This window comes from Phaseolus vulgaris, chromosome 3 (genome assembly GCF_051622355.1).
Source record: "Phaseolus vulgaris cultivar YP4 chromosome 3, ASM5162235v1, whole genome shotgun sequence".
Classification (NCBI taxonomy): Eukaryota; Viridiplantae; Streptophyta; class Magnoliopsida; order Fabales; family Fabaceae; genus Phaseolus; species Phaseolus vulgaris.
The window spans coordinates 13013019-13027859 of NC_143500.1; the positions used below are offsets into that span (position 1 = coordinate 13013019).

At 31.3% G+C, this 14841-nt stretch overlaps 2 protein-coding genes across 2 annotated transcripts; one reads left to right on the forward strand and one right to left on the reverse strand.

Annotated features, from left to right (window-relative positions):
- LOC137806626 (thioredoxin H2) lies at positions 1 to 1749 on the forward strand. The gene is made up of 3 exons (XM_068606838.1): positions 1 to 637; positions 762 to 884; positions 1238 to 1749. Exons 1-3 carry the CDS (start codon positions 524 to 526, stop codon positions 1367 to 1369), a joined length of 369 nt encoding a protein of 122 aa, XP_068462939.1. The 5' UTR covers positions 1 to 523; the 3' UTR covers positions 1370 to 1749.
- Positions 1750 to 3071: 1322 nt separating this feature from the next.
- On the reverse strand, positions 3072 to 5470 carry LOC137806627 (uncharacterized). Its single transcript, XM_068606839.2, has 2 exons — positions 4598 to 5470; positions 3072 to 3786 (listed from the first exon to the last, which is right to left on the reverse strand). Exons 1-2 carry the CDS (start codon positions 4963 to 4965, stop codon positions 3336 to 3338), a joined length of 819 nt encoding a protein of 272 aa, XP_068462940.1. The 5' UTR covers positions 4966 to 5470; the 3' UTR covers positions 3072 to 3335.
- Positions 5471 to 14841: the final 9371 nt, after the last annotated feature.

Below are 14841 nucleotides of genomic sequence, written 5' to 3' on the forward strand. Positions count from 1 at the left end.
GAGAGATTGAAGTATAGACTTGTTCTTATTCACCATATATTTAATTCCAAAACGTTGGCTTGATCTTTCAGCACAAACATGATTGTGTGTACTTTGGGAAACTTCTTGTACACAAGGATAAACTTTTTTTTGTCTAGAAGAAAGAAACCTTAAGTCCCAAAACATGGGAATTTGAAAGAGGTAACTGTACTTTCATCTTAACACCATGGGACCATAGATTTTTTGCAGGTACTTATGCTCTCCATAGTGTTCCCTGAACTTGCTAGCTTTGAGGGTCCAATTTACAGCTTGCCACAAACACAAGAATCTGATACGTTTCAAAAGAAATCATATTATAGTTTCCCACTACTTTGTTAGTCTATATATAAGCCTCTCCCTCCACTTTAATTTTCCATCATCCAAAACACAGAACCTCTTCTTTTTTTCAACTTAACTTTGATTCATACAAGGTCATAAGCCAATTTTGGTTTAGAAGAAAGGAAGCATTAAGCTACGTGGGATCAGACTTTGAGACTTATCTGACATGGCCATGGTGTATGGTGGTAGACCAACTTCACTCCCATCTCAAGTCCTCACCTTTCACTCCTCTGCTAAATGGAATCAGCACTTTGATGCCTTGAAACAAACTAACAAACTGGTTTGTCTAGGCACTGTACTTTGGTTAATTATTGTATCATATTGAAGTGGTGAAATGTTTTGGTTTATTTTTCACCGCAAAAGAAAAAAATTGGCTTTACTGAGATCATTTTTCATTGCTACAGATGGTGGTTGATTTCACTGCTTCATGGTGTGGACCTTGCAAACAAATGGACCCAGTTATCCAAGAGTTTGCTGCCACATTTAGAGACGTTGAGTTTGTCAAGATTGATGTGGATGAGTTAATGGTATAATCACTCATTCTTTTTCACTTTATTAACTCATTAGTTCCTAACTTCAAAAATCATACATTACATAAACTCTATTATTGGTAAAATGTGTTAGCTTTTTGGTTAAAATTTGTCTAAGTTTCTATATTCTAAAAATGATGATTTTGGTTTTCATATTTACATAATTGGTAAATTTCATCTCTTATTTTAATATAACAAGTTTCATAAAAAATGATGAAATTAAGTTATGTGTTGTTAAAAATATGAGGATTAAAATCATCTACCTAAGGTCAATATCAAAAGTTCACTCATTATTTTACAGTAAAAAATTATTTCCAGAACTAGGTAACTGATTTGGATTATGATAACAGGGGGTATCAGAACGTTTCCAAGTACAGGGAATGCCAACTTTCATGCTAATTAAGAAAGGAAAAGTGGCTGATAAAGTGGTGGGAGTAAAAAAGGAGGAGCTACAAAGGTTGATTGAGCAACACAGAAAATGAATGTGTGATCATCTACTATACTAAATTCAGCAAGTTCACTTCAACATATATTTTACCAGATCTTCTTGCTAGGCATAATCTTTTGAAGTCACAACCAGAGAATATTTGAGTGCCCTGAATGTTTTCTTTGGGGATGTTTCTCATCATGTTTTGTCCCTTGGATTCTAGTTTTGTCTAATTTTCTGTTTTTTGAAAAAATAAACAAAAGGAAAAAGCTATAGGAAGCTGAATAAGCTGGTACCATTATGTTCAGATAAAAACAAGTGTCATTGTTTAATGTTCACATCACAATTTAATATTTAGACCTATTTGCAATTTGTAATGTGTCGGTGCTGATTTTAAGCCATGAATGAAAAACGACAGAAAATGGCTCTGATTCATCCAATGTCTATTTAATATATGTATTAAAAGGTCACATCCATTGGATTGGTTAGTGATATTTTACACTTTCATAAGTATCAATTGCAATCAACATTATTAGCAAAAGACGACACCTCACTTAGAAAAAAAAAGGGATTTTTTTTTTCCAAAGTTTTGACAATAAATGCAGAAATTGATAGAGAAATCATGGGACCAAATGCATGGCCACTGTAAAACGAATGTAGATTCTTATAAGCAAATATCTTCAGACTACTCATTTTCATACCAATGGGAAACGAGTTTTGGATGAGGTTGTTTCATCCCATCTATGTGTAGCCTTTGTCAAAATGATTATGAAATCACTGATTATATTTTCCTCCTTTATCTGTTCTCTAAGAACATTTTAGAGTTGGATTCAGAGTTTTTCCTATAAAAATATCAACAATAATCCATCTAGGAAAATATTTATTCTCTGTCCTCAAGCTTGTCAAAGAATGTGGTTGAGGCTGTTTTTGCAACGATCACCTTAGTTGTTTGGGCCATTTGGCATTGCAGGAATAGGAGACACTCCAACAACTCAGTCCCTTCAGTGCAGAATGTTATCTCCTAATCATTAGGAATGTCATCTCACTGAAAATACCATCAGTTCCTCCATGAATTCTTCCATTGTTGAAATTGCTAAGCAACTTAAAATCAAAGACATCCCTAGGAAAGCTTATTGTATTTTTGCAATTTTTGGGGACTCCTCTTTGGCATGGTTAGACCAAGTGCAACACTAATGGTTTATTTAGAGACAATTCTGAAGCAACAAGTTGTGAAGATATCTTTAGATATTATAAGGCCAATATCATGGGGGCTTCTCTAATAACTAGGATGTTTCAACATTTTTTTTGTTGAGCTTAATGAAGTTATTACAACCATTGATATTGTCCAGCTCAGTCCTTAAATGAGTTTGGTTGATGGAAATCTCTCCCTTAGATCATAGCTACCGACTTTAATAAAAATAAATATTGTCATTCAAATTATAGGTTCAAATAGAGTTGTTCTTGTTTGGGTTTGATTCTGTCCCCTTTGTCTTTTTAGCCACTCCTTATGATTTAATGATATTATTTGGCTTGATGTCAATTGCAGAGTGTGTGGTAGGGGTGTCTCCGTTGCATTCGCTTAGCTTCTTTTGATTGAAAAAATCTTTTAGTTCATTTAAGTTTATGTCTTTAATAAATGATCGCATTGTTAACAGAAATGTTAAATACTACAATGAAATAAACACACATATAGCAGCTAAAAGTTATTTAAGTCAAAATTTAAATATGAATAGAAGTAAAAAGTGTGAATAAACATATTAGGACTGTAAATATTCTCATCCATTCAATAATATATTGTAATATTGATTGAACACAATCCAGGACCCTTAAAGCAGCTGAAATCGCTTTATTCCAAAATTACACCACACTGCAGACATGGTAGTAACATGCTTGGTTTATTTGTATTATGCACACTTTTCATGTCTAAGACTAAAGCTGTATTGTAAATATTTACACTGTAAACTGAGCCCTCACCTCATGTGTGTTAATTGGGAAAAGGCCACTAGACATAAAACACTGAATTAGTCATCAGTGTTGCTCAAAATCCTTTTCAGCTCATACTTCTGTTGTGTGGTGAGCCATGATGGGAACATAACATCAAACTTGATTCTCAAGTTTCCTTTCTTTCCAAGTTCCTTTGAGATTGGCATTCCTTCATTTGGGACCACCAACACAAATTTTGGTTTCACAACATCTGTCACTTGAATTCTGAGCTCTCTTCCATCCAAGGTTGTTAAGTTGAGAGTCTTTCCCACTAGAGCCTCTACAAGTAAGATTTTTTGTGTGACAACCAAATCATTTCCATCCCTCTTGAATAAAGCATGTGGTTTCTCATCCACAACAAAGATTAGATCATCAGGAGCACTAGCTTGTGCTTCTTGGTTGCCTTTCCCAGGAAATGTTATTTTTGTGCCTTTCTTCCAACCAGGTTTGATATCTATTTTCAAGACCTCTTCCTCAGTCTTCAACTTACTGCAAAAATCAAAAAGAGTAAACTTGTGAACCCAAAAGCACATATTTCCAAGCAATCTCAAATGGTAAAAGGTAATAGAAAATAGGTCATATTTGAAACAATATCTATTCACTTAACCAAGTTCGCCAGAAAACAAACCTTAAACTCCAATATCTTCACAAAACCAACATATTTTATGCAACTTGCTAAGTAATAGTTTCACTTTTTTTCTATATGACTACAATAAAGTGAGAGGACCAACGCAAATCCCAAAATAATAAAAAGATATCTTCTTTCTCCACATGTATGCATGCGTGCCTGCTAAAGTGTGTGTGATCAGGCCAAGTAAGTGAAAAGCCAATACAGAAAACAGTCAAACCAGAAGTGGAATGGCAAAATAAGAAAACAAATATGCTAATAAATCAAACAGAGCGAATAAATCACAGTATCAAGTAAAATGTAAATTGTACAATAATTTACAAAATAATACAGAAATTGGAGCTTGAATCTAGCCAAATATTGGACAATAATTCGTCCATTTAAATATACAGTAATCCCAATAAATATCAGAAAGTTTTGTTTTGATAGTTTCAGAATTATTACAATTTCAATCAACATCATAGCACATATAGCCCACCCATAAACACTAAAATGAATTCCCTTTCATAAGCTAATGGCACTCCAAACAAAATATTTCTTAGGCAACATGAAAGCAAATCAATAATTCAACCATGCATATTCACCAGCAAAACAATTAAAACTACAAACACACATTCCACCACTAATGCAAGAATTAAGACAAGAAATACAAGACTAAAACACAGGTATTACCCGAATCCATGATGAACAGTCCTTGAGATCTTCAACTTCTTTTTGTAACCTTTGTAAAGTTCTTCAAGGGTGCACACCAATTTTCTTTCAACAACCCCGTCACCCTTCTCCTCCTTCACCTTCATAGAATTCAAGGGATACTGGCCATAAAAATCATAGATCTGGCGCTTCTTGGGGTCACTGAGAACATCATAAGCCTCCGAAACCTGCTTGAACTTGGCCTCAGCTTCTTCTTTAGTAACAAGGTGGTGCTGATGGTTCTTGTCTGGGTGCCACTTCATGGCCAACCTCTTATATGCCCTCTTGAGTTCTTCATCCGAGGCATTGCGGTTCACCTTGAGGATCTTGTAGTAGTCCCCTGCACCCATCTTGGTCCAAAAATTCAGCAGAACTATGAGCTAAAAAAAATTGCTTTTTTTTTATGTTCGTTACAGGGTGGAGAAAAGTTATGTCTTTTCTTGGGTTGGAAAAGAAAAAGAGAGGATTGGGTTTGACTCTGTGCACGTGGCTACAAAAGGGGTTGTGTGAGTGAGACCAATAAAACCGAATCTACTAGTGGTAGCTGTGAAGGGAGGAAAATGCACTGGCAAAAAAGCAGCAAAAATCAGGTTCAATGTTCAGAAATGGCAGGGGAGAGAAACACTACTCAAACAGAGTGAGTGAGTGAGTGAGGGAGTGAGAAAGAGAACATGAGAATTTTAAGGTTGAGCACTTGGATGGTAATGGCTAAGAGATAGATAAATATCCATAGAACATTTTAATTTTGAAATTTGAAAGAGGGTTGTGGCTACTACTCAGTGTTGCAGTAGAAGTAGTACCTTGTACACAAAACTGTTCAGCAAGATCCAATATATAATGGCCAAATTGTGCTACTAAACAAAATGTTGAAGGCTTTTTTCATTCAATTCCATTTTGTTTTTTTAATTTTTGTTATCTTTTCAATTTATTTTTTCACCTTTTGGTTAATTTGTTTTTCATTATTTTAATTATTTTAATTATGTAATTGATTCTATTAGTTAATGATATCTAGTATATTTAACAAAAATGCAAACATGGCATTATATTATATTGTCTTGTTTTTTAATCAAACTCTTTTTTGCAAAAAAAAAAAACTTCACGTTACAAAATATTATATTACCAATTAGTATATTCTCTTAAACTCTATTTTGCAAAAATACGCAATAAAAAATATTATATTATTAATTAGTACAAAAAAATTTCACGTTTATTACACAATAAAAAATATTATATTATCAATCAGTATCTTAAACTCTTTTTTGCAAAAATACGCAATAAAAAATATTATATTATCAATTAGTATATTCGTACCGACATAACACATCACCATTGCGTCATATTTTATATTTCTGTTAAATATTATATGTTATGTTTATAGGTAGAACAATATCTAACCATTAAAATAAATAAATAAATTAACACTAATAAAATAAAAGGACTAAATTTACAAAAATGAAAATAATATGGGTACAAAAATACAATTACAAGAATTTCGAACAACCTATTAAAGAAGGCATGTGATTTCACGTTATGTTTTTTTATATTTGACTTAAACAAATGTATCTCCCAAATTAAGGAAATGATACAGAATTGAGATTTACTTAACATTTGATTTGGAGTGTAATAAACTTAGTTCAGGATCATTAAATTGATTAATTCCAGCAATGAAACTTACCAAAGTTGTGTCATGACATAAAATATTGATTTTAACCTTTAACTAAACACATAAAATATATTTTTAACTTAAAATCTTGTATTCTTTTTGCGGCGTATATTTTTTTCAGTTTATTGAATTAAAAAATAATTTTATTTACATTACTACTTTGAAGACTTTGAGTTCTGTATATTAACACTGTTTTTTTATATTTTGTATAAAAAAATCAATATATATTTTTTATAATTCTATAATTGTGTAAAGTTTTTTTTTTTTGCTTTTATTAGTAATTAATTTTTGTTTAAAAATCTAACTAACAATTTTCAATAAAGTTTTTTTTTTCTAAATTGTAAATGGTTCCTTCTTTCCCTTATCAAAACTTAAATATTGATTAAGAAAATATTTAATATAAGAATAACACTACAAGAAAATCATGAAATAAAAACCAATTTTAGAAACCAATTTTTGAGATAAGAAATAAATAATTAGTTAATATAATGACTAAATTATATACCATTTTATAAACTAAAAAAAATAGTTTCTAAATTAGTTTCTATTATTGTTAAATGGTTTCTAAATTGGTACTTAATTAACAACCAAGGTTTTTGCTACCAAATTTAGAATCTAAATAATTGGTAGTTAAAACTTTCGTAGCTAATTAGATGCCAATTTAAAAACTATTTAATAATAATAGAAACTAATTTAAAAATCAAACATTTTTTTTAGTCTCTAATTTAGTCATTATAGCAACTAATTATTTTTTGTTTCTAAAATTAATTTTTATTTTATGATTTTCTTGTAGTCAAAATTATAAAAAAACAATGATTCGTGTAAATCACAAATCTAAAAGAATCATGATCTTTGTAAATGATTAAAATATATTTAGTTGATAAGAAAATATTATTAGAATCAATTATATAAATTTAATAGAAATTAAATATTATTGATTTGGTACGTGAAAAACTCTCACATTATTAAAAATAAGTTATGTATATTTTTCTTTAATCTTCCAAAAATTATGAAAGTATCAAATTTTAAATTAGATAATATATTAGATGTAATTATAATCTTAGTAAATTTAAGGTGAAAATAATGAGTCAGGTTTAATAACTAAAAATAGGATTATAGATAACTCCTATCTCTATATTTAACTAGAGAATTCATTTCAACATATTAAAAAGTTTAAAAGTCAATAGTAGTTTGTGTATACTTCATTCCTTAAACCATTAAATCATTTTTAAGGATAAAGTCATAATAAAAGTATGACGTCTCAAAATAGACAATATCTCAAATGCAGTAATAAGTCTATCAATATTGTCTTGACATACTTGATATTGGAATACTAAAAGTTTTTAACATCTCACATTTGAAATTGGTAAAAGATATAGAGAAACTCAAGTCTTTGAAAATATATTCATAACGAATGTGAACTTATCACCATTAAAAGTAATTTCTAGTATAGCCTGTCATAATCGAGCACTCCTCAATAATCATTAAGTCGATTTCCCCCCTCATAAATCAATGTCATGTCTCAACAAAAATCTAAAACAACTTGTGGTGTATTTTGTATTGGGATAAAAGTTTGAAGCAAACTTGGAAATGGTGGATTTGATGCTATCAACCACCATTTTGATGATGATATAAGAGTTGTAGTTCTCGATCTTATGTTTAATCTTTGAGTTAGGGTTGTAATGAGGTTTATACATGTTGTAAGTGTCTTTATCTTTTATTATGTTTTTTTTGTTAAGTGACAAATTCATTTGAAAGTATTTTTGAGTTAATTGAAACGTTAAGTTATATTTTAGTATATTAGAAAACATTTTTGTCTTATTAAAATGTCCTTAAGCTTTATGGATTTTCAAGTAATAACTTTTTAATCATTAAAACATCATTTTAATATGTAAATTTCACTTAACTATTTCAAAGTCTGCATCACCTTGTTTTAATTGATTAAAATGAGAAATTAATTAATTAAAGTTACTTAAAGTTTAGACTTTAGTGATTTTAATAGATTAAAAGTGTGATTTACTTAATTAAAATCTTAAAAAAAGTTGAATGGTTATGTTTTAATGGATTAAAACAAAACTTTAATCCATTAAAACAATCAATCTTAATAAAAAATTAAATGAATTTAACTTAAAATTATTATAAAATTATTCAAAATCTTTCCTAACATTGAGATGAGTTTGCTAGATAGATAGGAAAACACTTTTTGGAGTTTCTTTAACCGAATTTATGGCATCAAGATGTTAAATTAAAAAAAATACAAAGGTGATCACCATTTATTTTCCTTATCATATATTGAGGTTAAATTTGTCCAATCATCTTCCTTAATTTTTGTATTTCTTAAGTGTTTACTTCTTGATTAAGATTGCCAAAGGTGTGCTCTTGTGGTAGAGTTTCAGTATTAGTTAAGAATATCTTGTGATATGTATTGCATTTTCTTATTTTTCTTAAAGGTTCTGGTAAAACTTAAAAAATATATATATTTGATTAATTAGAGTGATTGGAAAAATTAATGTAACTTTGTTATTAGGGTAAACTAGGATAAATTTTGGTATTTTTTTTAATTCTCTTTAACTTCTATATACACTCACGTGAATAAAAAATCTAATTATTTGCTCATCAAAATAAAAGAACATTCACATATTAGGTTTATAAAATTTGATTTTCCTTCAAAATTATTTTGATTCAAAGAAAATAATTTATCCAAATATGAAAATCTTTGAAAGTTCAATTCATCACCCCCTTTTAAATTCAATCTATATTCTAATACTTTGGAATCATGATAAAGGAAAAAATTCAATTTCCATCTACTACTTTTTATGCTTAGACTTTATTCTTCGTGCTTGAAATGATAGAAATTATTATCTCGAGAACTTTGTTAGAGAAAAGTCCAATGACCCATAATTTGATTAAATGTAAAATACAATAAAATATAAAATATGGTCATGTTTCATTTATAAGATGATAGTCTTTTGTTAACAACAGATCATGTAAAACAAATGTTTTTTTTTTAGACAATATAACACTATGCACTATAATTTTTATGTTTGATAAGCATTGTTATGTTGAGACGAGACATGTATAGTATTAAGCTAACATGTTACCTCATGAATATCTTTATGCTTATTTTATGTTGTAAGAAATGTTTGTTTCTTATGTTTGGCCAAATTGATCCAAAAAAACATGTCATATCAATTATCTCTTGACACATGAGCTAAAGTTGCTTTGTTACAACAACTCCCTGACACTAGAACTATCTAACCTGAAAAATTCTATATGCTTCGTGTGACTCTATGCTTTACAAAAATTCAAAGTGAAAGCATGTTTTCCAAGGAGAGATAAATACATTGAATTATTGGGATGTTGCTTAAAGAAGAGAAGAACATTTAATGCATGTATGGAGAACATTTAATGCATCTTCTACATTCAAGGTGCTCAAACGCAAGTGAGAAGCTACTCAATGGCCAGAAACATATTTGCAATGAATTTTTTCTTCTACATCTATATAAAGCTATATTTCAAGAAGAAGAGTGAACGAGTTCAAATTGAAAAAGTATTGTTACATTGTTAATGTATTGTGTGCCCTAAAAAGCTTTATATAGAGGGCTTTTCTTTTGAAAAGGTGAGGGGCCTCTACTTCCTCCACCTTCTATCTCATCAATTATAACGATGAAGGGGCTTAATGATTGTGATTATGTCAACCATGAGTAGAACTTTTAAAAAGGAAAGAGTCACCTTGACTTTATTCTTTAGAGAACTCATTCCTTTTATCAAATAACTTCTTCAGCTTCATGGAGGAATATGGTGGGAAAAGTCGTTTGAACTACCGATGGAAGAAAACATTTTTAATACAAATATGAAAAAAGGGTGACTTGTAGGGTACCCATAAAATAGACCCACACAACTCATTGATTAAATGAATTTGATTGCTTCTTCGTGCACCTCCATATTAAAATGGATTTCACTATTATACCTTTAAGTAAATAATATTAAAATCTAAACTTACTGTTTTACTTTACCTATCTTGTACAAATTTCACTTTCTCGGCCCTTATGCCTCCCAGCAGACGTGCACCTCAAAGCATTCACCATCAGGGACCTTTTCATTCCGACACAACTTCATTTTGGCGCAACACTCCTCTTCATTCATCACAGTTCAATTTTTATTATTATGGCAGTTAGTAGTTTTATTTTAATAGTGATTGTTTGAATATTTTTGGAACTGATGTGGACCAAATTATGTAAGCTGGTAGTTTTGTTTTTTTAATCAGGTTCTGGATTACATAATCCGGTAGTTTTTTTTTAATTAGGTTCCAGATAACATAATCTAGTAGTTTATTTTTTAATTAGATTATGGATTATGTAATTTGGTAGTTTTATTTTTTTAATTAAGTTCCAGATTATTTAATCTGGTACTTTTGTTTTTTAATTAGGTTCCATATTACGTAATTCGATAGTTTTTTTTAGTTAGTTTCTGGATTATGTAGTCCGATTGTTTTTGTTTTTTAATTAGGTTCCAGATTACGTAATCTATAAATGCTTTTTTTCGTAACTAGGTTCTGAATTACGTAATTGAGAAGTGGTTTTTTTTTTCGAAATTAGGTTTTGGATTACGTAATCTAGAAGTTAGTTTTTTTATAATAATATACCAGATTACATAATCCGAAAGCACATTTTTTTATATTGTGGATTACATAATCTGCTAGGTATGCTAGCATCAAGTTCAATGTTTTCGATTATGTTATCCACTATCTTATTTGTAAATAATTGAAATTGACAGTGTTGTGGAAAAATATGGCTAAAACAAGAGGTGTTGGATCTTAGGATCATGGTCGCACAAGGCCGACAACATCAGTCCGTAGAAGAGATTGTGGTGATGTTTAGGAAATGATTGGTGTTGATGCTCATATTGATAATGAGCTACAACAAGGACTTCGTGATGATGAGCAAGTGGACCATGCATAAAGGTTTTCTAGAAGACCTTATGATATGTCGTTGTTGGTAAATTTTGTTGACCATATTGTTGTTAAGCTATAGGAGGGTGAGGTAAGAACGAAAAATCATTCAATTAAATTGTCTTTGTTAATTGTTGTTTAAATTGATTTAATTATAACTAATATATACAAATTTTTTATTAGGATCGGGAAGAAATTAAATTGGTATCCCATGGTAGAAAATTATGTAAATTTAGGATGCCTCATGCTGATATTGAGTTTGTTGTACAAAATTATGGATTGTTTAGTTTGTGAAATATAAGTTATAAGGTGAGAGACAAGAGATTGATTTCAACCTTTGTTGAGAGGTGACATGTGGAGACGAACTCCTTCCACCTTCCCATAGATGAGATGACTATCACACTTGATGATGTGTCATCTCTTTTACACCTCCCCATTTTGGGTAAACTCCCTACATACTTATCCTTGGAGTGGAGTTGCGACCGTTTTGCTGAGTTACTAGGGGTGGAGGAGGGTCGTGGGAAGGCTGAGATGAGGTGGTGTCGAGGTGCCCACATACGAATTGTTGAACCAAGTGGTGTTCAAGCTTTGAAGAATCCAAACCCTTTGAAGGATGTTGAAGGCTTGGTTGTGTTTGTTGTTGCTGAGCTGTCTTAGTTAGGATCTGAGGTAGTTTGAGTGTTGTAATCCAAAGCATAGGCATTCTCAATCTTTTTAAAAGAAAAGTGTTTTTCAAACTAAGTGAAAAACAACCGATTGTTTTGTCGAAACAACCGATTGTTTTATACTTAGATGTTTTTAGAAAAGATTGAAAACTGTTTTTCAAATGGTTGAGCTGTTAAAACCAAAACAACCGATTGATTCGAGGAAACAACCGATTGTTTGTTTTGGTACCATAACAGAAAAACTGTTTTAGCTTTGACTGAGCATTAAATGTTTTTAACTGATTACACTTCAGTTTTAAATGCTTTGACCAATCTTTAAATGCAATGAATAAGTTTGTTAAGATTTGATAGCAAACATCTTTGAATAAATTCAGAAAAACAGATTTGAGAAATAAGTTTTTGAGTTTTTCAAAGAATTGAGATTGCTTAGAGAATGAGTTTGATCATAGTGTGTGACATAGGAATTTTGCTTGTATTGATTTCAGATTTACTTCTGTAACAAGTGTAATTCTTGTATTGTGTAAAACATCTGCTTCTGTGTGTTTGCTGAGGATTGATGTGTGTTCTTGAGGGGATCAAGATCAGCATTCTTAGTGTTGGTGTGTTGGCCAAGAGAAGTGTGTGTCTTGAGGGGATCAATGTCACTTTCTTGGTTGTGGTGTAAGTGATCTAGGTGTGATTGCTTAGTGGATTTCCTCAGGGGTTTCTGAGAAGACTAGATGTACTTCTAGATTTAGAGTGAACCAGTATAAACATCTGTGTGCAATCTCTCTATCCTTAATCTCTTTAAATTCAGTTTTAATATTTGTTTACTGGTATAAACAACCGATTGTTTTTCTGGTGCTGCTGTTTTTACTTTTTGATTTGGCAAACTGGATTTCTTATCAATTGTTTCTTGAGATAATTTCATTCTTGACTTAAAAGTTTGCGAAAACCCTCTTTAAACAATTCACCCCCCTCCCCTCTAGTTTAAAGCCATCCATTCTAACAATTGGCATCAAGAGCTTGGTTCTTGAAAGTATTCAAGTTGATCCTAAAACTGTTTTTAAATGGCTGATAGACTACCTTTTGGGGAAGGTGCTTCAATCAACAGACCACCTCTGTTTTGTGGTTTGAACTACCAATTTTGGAAAGTAAGAATGAAAATCTTTATGGAATCACTTGACAAAGGAATTTGGGATGCAATTGAAAATGGTCCTTTTGTCCCAAAGTTTGAAAAAGATGGATTTGTCATTGAAAAGCCTTGATCTCAATGGACTGATTCAGAAAGCAAGAAGGCCAAATTCGATTGCATTGCCAAAAATATAATAACCTCTGCTTTAAATTCTGATGAGTTTTTCAGGGTCTCTCAATGCAAATCATCAAAGGAAATGTGGGACACCTTGGAAGTAACTCATGAAGGTACAAATGAGGTGAAGATAGCTAGGAAACATACTCTAATCCAAGAGTATGAGATGTTCAGATGCTCAAAGGTGAAACAATTGCTGAAGTGCAAAAAAGATTTACGCACATCATCAATCATCTCATGAGCCTTGACAAGACCTTTGAAAAGGAAGAGCTGAACATCAAGATCTTGAAATGTCTTGATAGAACATGGCAACCCAAGGTAACTGTTATTTCCGAATCTAAAGATCTAACATCCTTGAGTATGGCTTCTTTGTTTGGTAAGCTTAGGGAACATGAGTTAGAGATGAATCGACTCAATGTTCAAGAAAGCGAAGACAAGCACATAAGGAGCATAGCCTAAAAAGCTTCCAAGCACAAAGGAAAACAAGAATCCAGTGATGATAGTGATGAGGAAAACCTTAGCTTGCTGTCAAGAAAGTTCAGCAAATTCTTGAAGAGGAACCGCAACAAGGACAACAACAAAGATAGGTATGGAAACAAGAAATCAAATGATTTTAATTCCAATAACTATACTTGTTTTGGTTGTGGTGAACAAAGTCTTATAAAGGCAGATTGTCCAAACAAGAGCAAGGAGAAAAATCCTAGCTACAAGGAAAAGAAAGGCAAGACAAAGATAGCCTACATAGCTTGGGATGAAAATGAGGTATCATCATCAAGTGAAGATGAGAAAGCAAACATTTGTTTGGTTGCTGAAAATGATGATGAATCCAGCAGCTCAAGTGAGGTAAGTTCATGTGCTTCTCTAAATGAACAAAATTATAGTGAATTGCTTGAAGCTTTTCAAGAAACTCATGATGAAGCTAATCGATTGGTTCTTTCAAACAAATGATTGAAAGAACTTAACAGCTGGCTGGAAAAGAGAGTGAAATCACTTGAAGATGAGATTAAAAAATCTAAAAACGATTTCAAAAATCTGGAAAATCATTTCAAAAATTCTTCTTGCAAGTGTGACACTCTCATTTGCGAAAATTGTGAAAAGCTTGAAAAAAAGGTTCATTATCTTGTTGACACTGTGGACAAGCTTTCAAAAGGGAAATCTAACTTTGAGAATGTCTTGGCATCTCAAAGCTGTGTTTTTGGAAAGGCTGGTTTAGGTTTCAATCCACATAATCAACAAGATAAGTTTTCAAAAAAAAATTTAAGAAAGCCAGTAAAACAACCGATTGTTAAATCGAAACAACCGGTTGTTACATACTTTTATTGCATGAAAAAGGGCCATTCGGTTAGATTCTGCAAAATAAGAAAATTTTCTGTTCCCAGGGGCTTCATGAAATGGATTCCTAAAGGATGTGAGGTTCCAAATGAGAAAAAGAAACCTATTGGACCCACATTTGTGAAGGGACCAAATCTTGTTGTTTGAACTCATGCTTGTGCAGGAATTCTAAAAGAAGTGTGAAGGACTGAGTCATCCGATCAAGTTCTTGAAAAGAAAAGGACCAACATTGAATCTGAATCAATGTTCTGCATCTGTCCAAAAGCCCTCAACAGTTAAAAGAGGCTTCTTGATCACAAAGCACATGGCTCATTGAAAGAACAATAT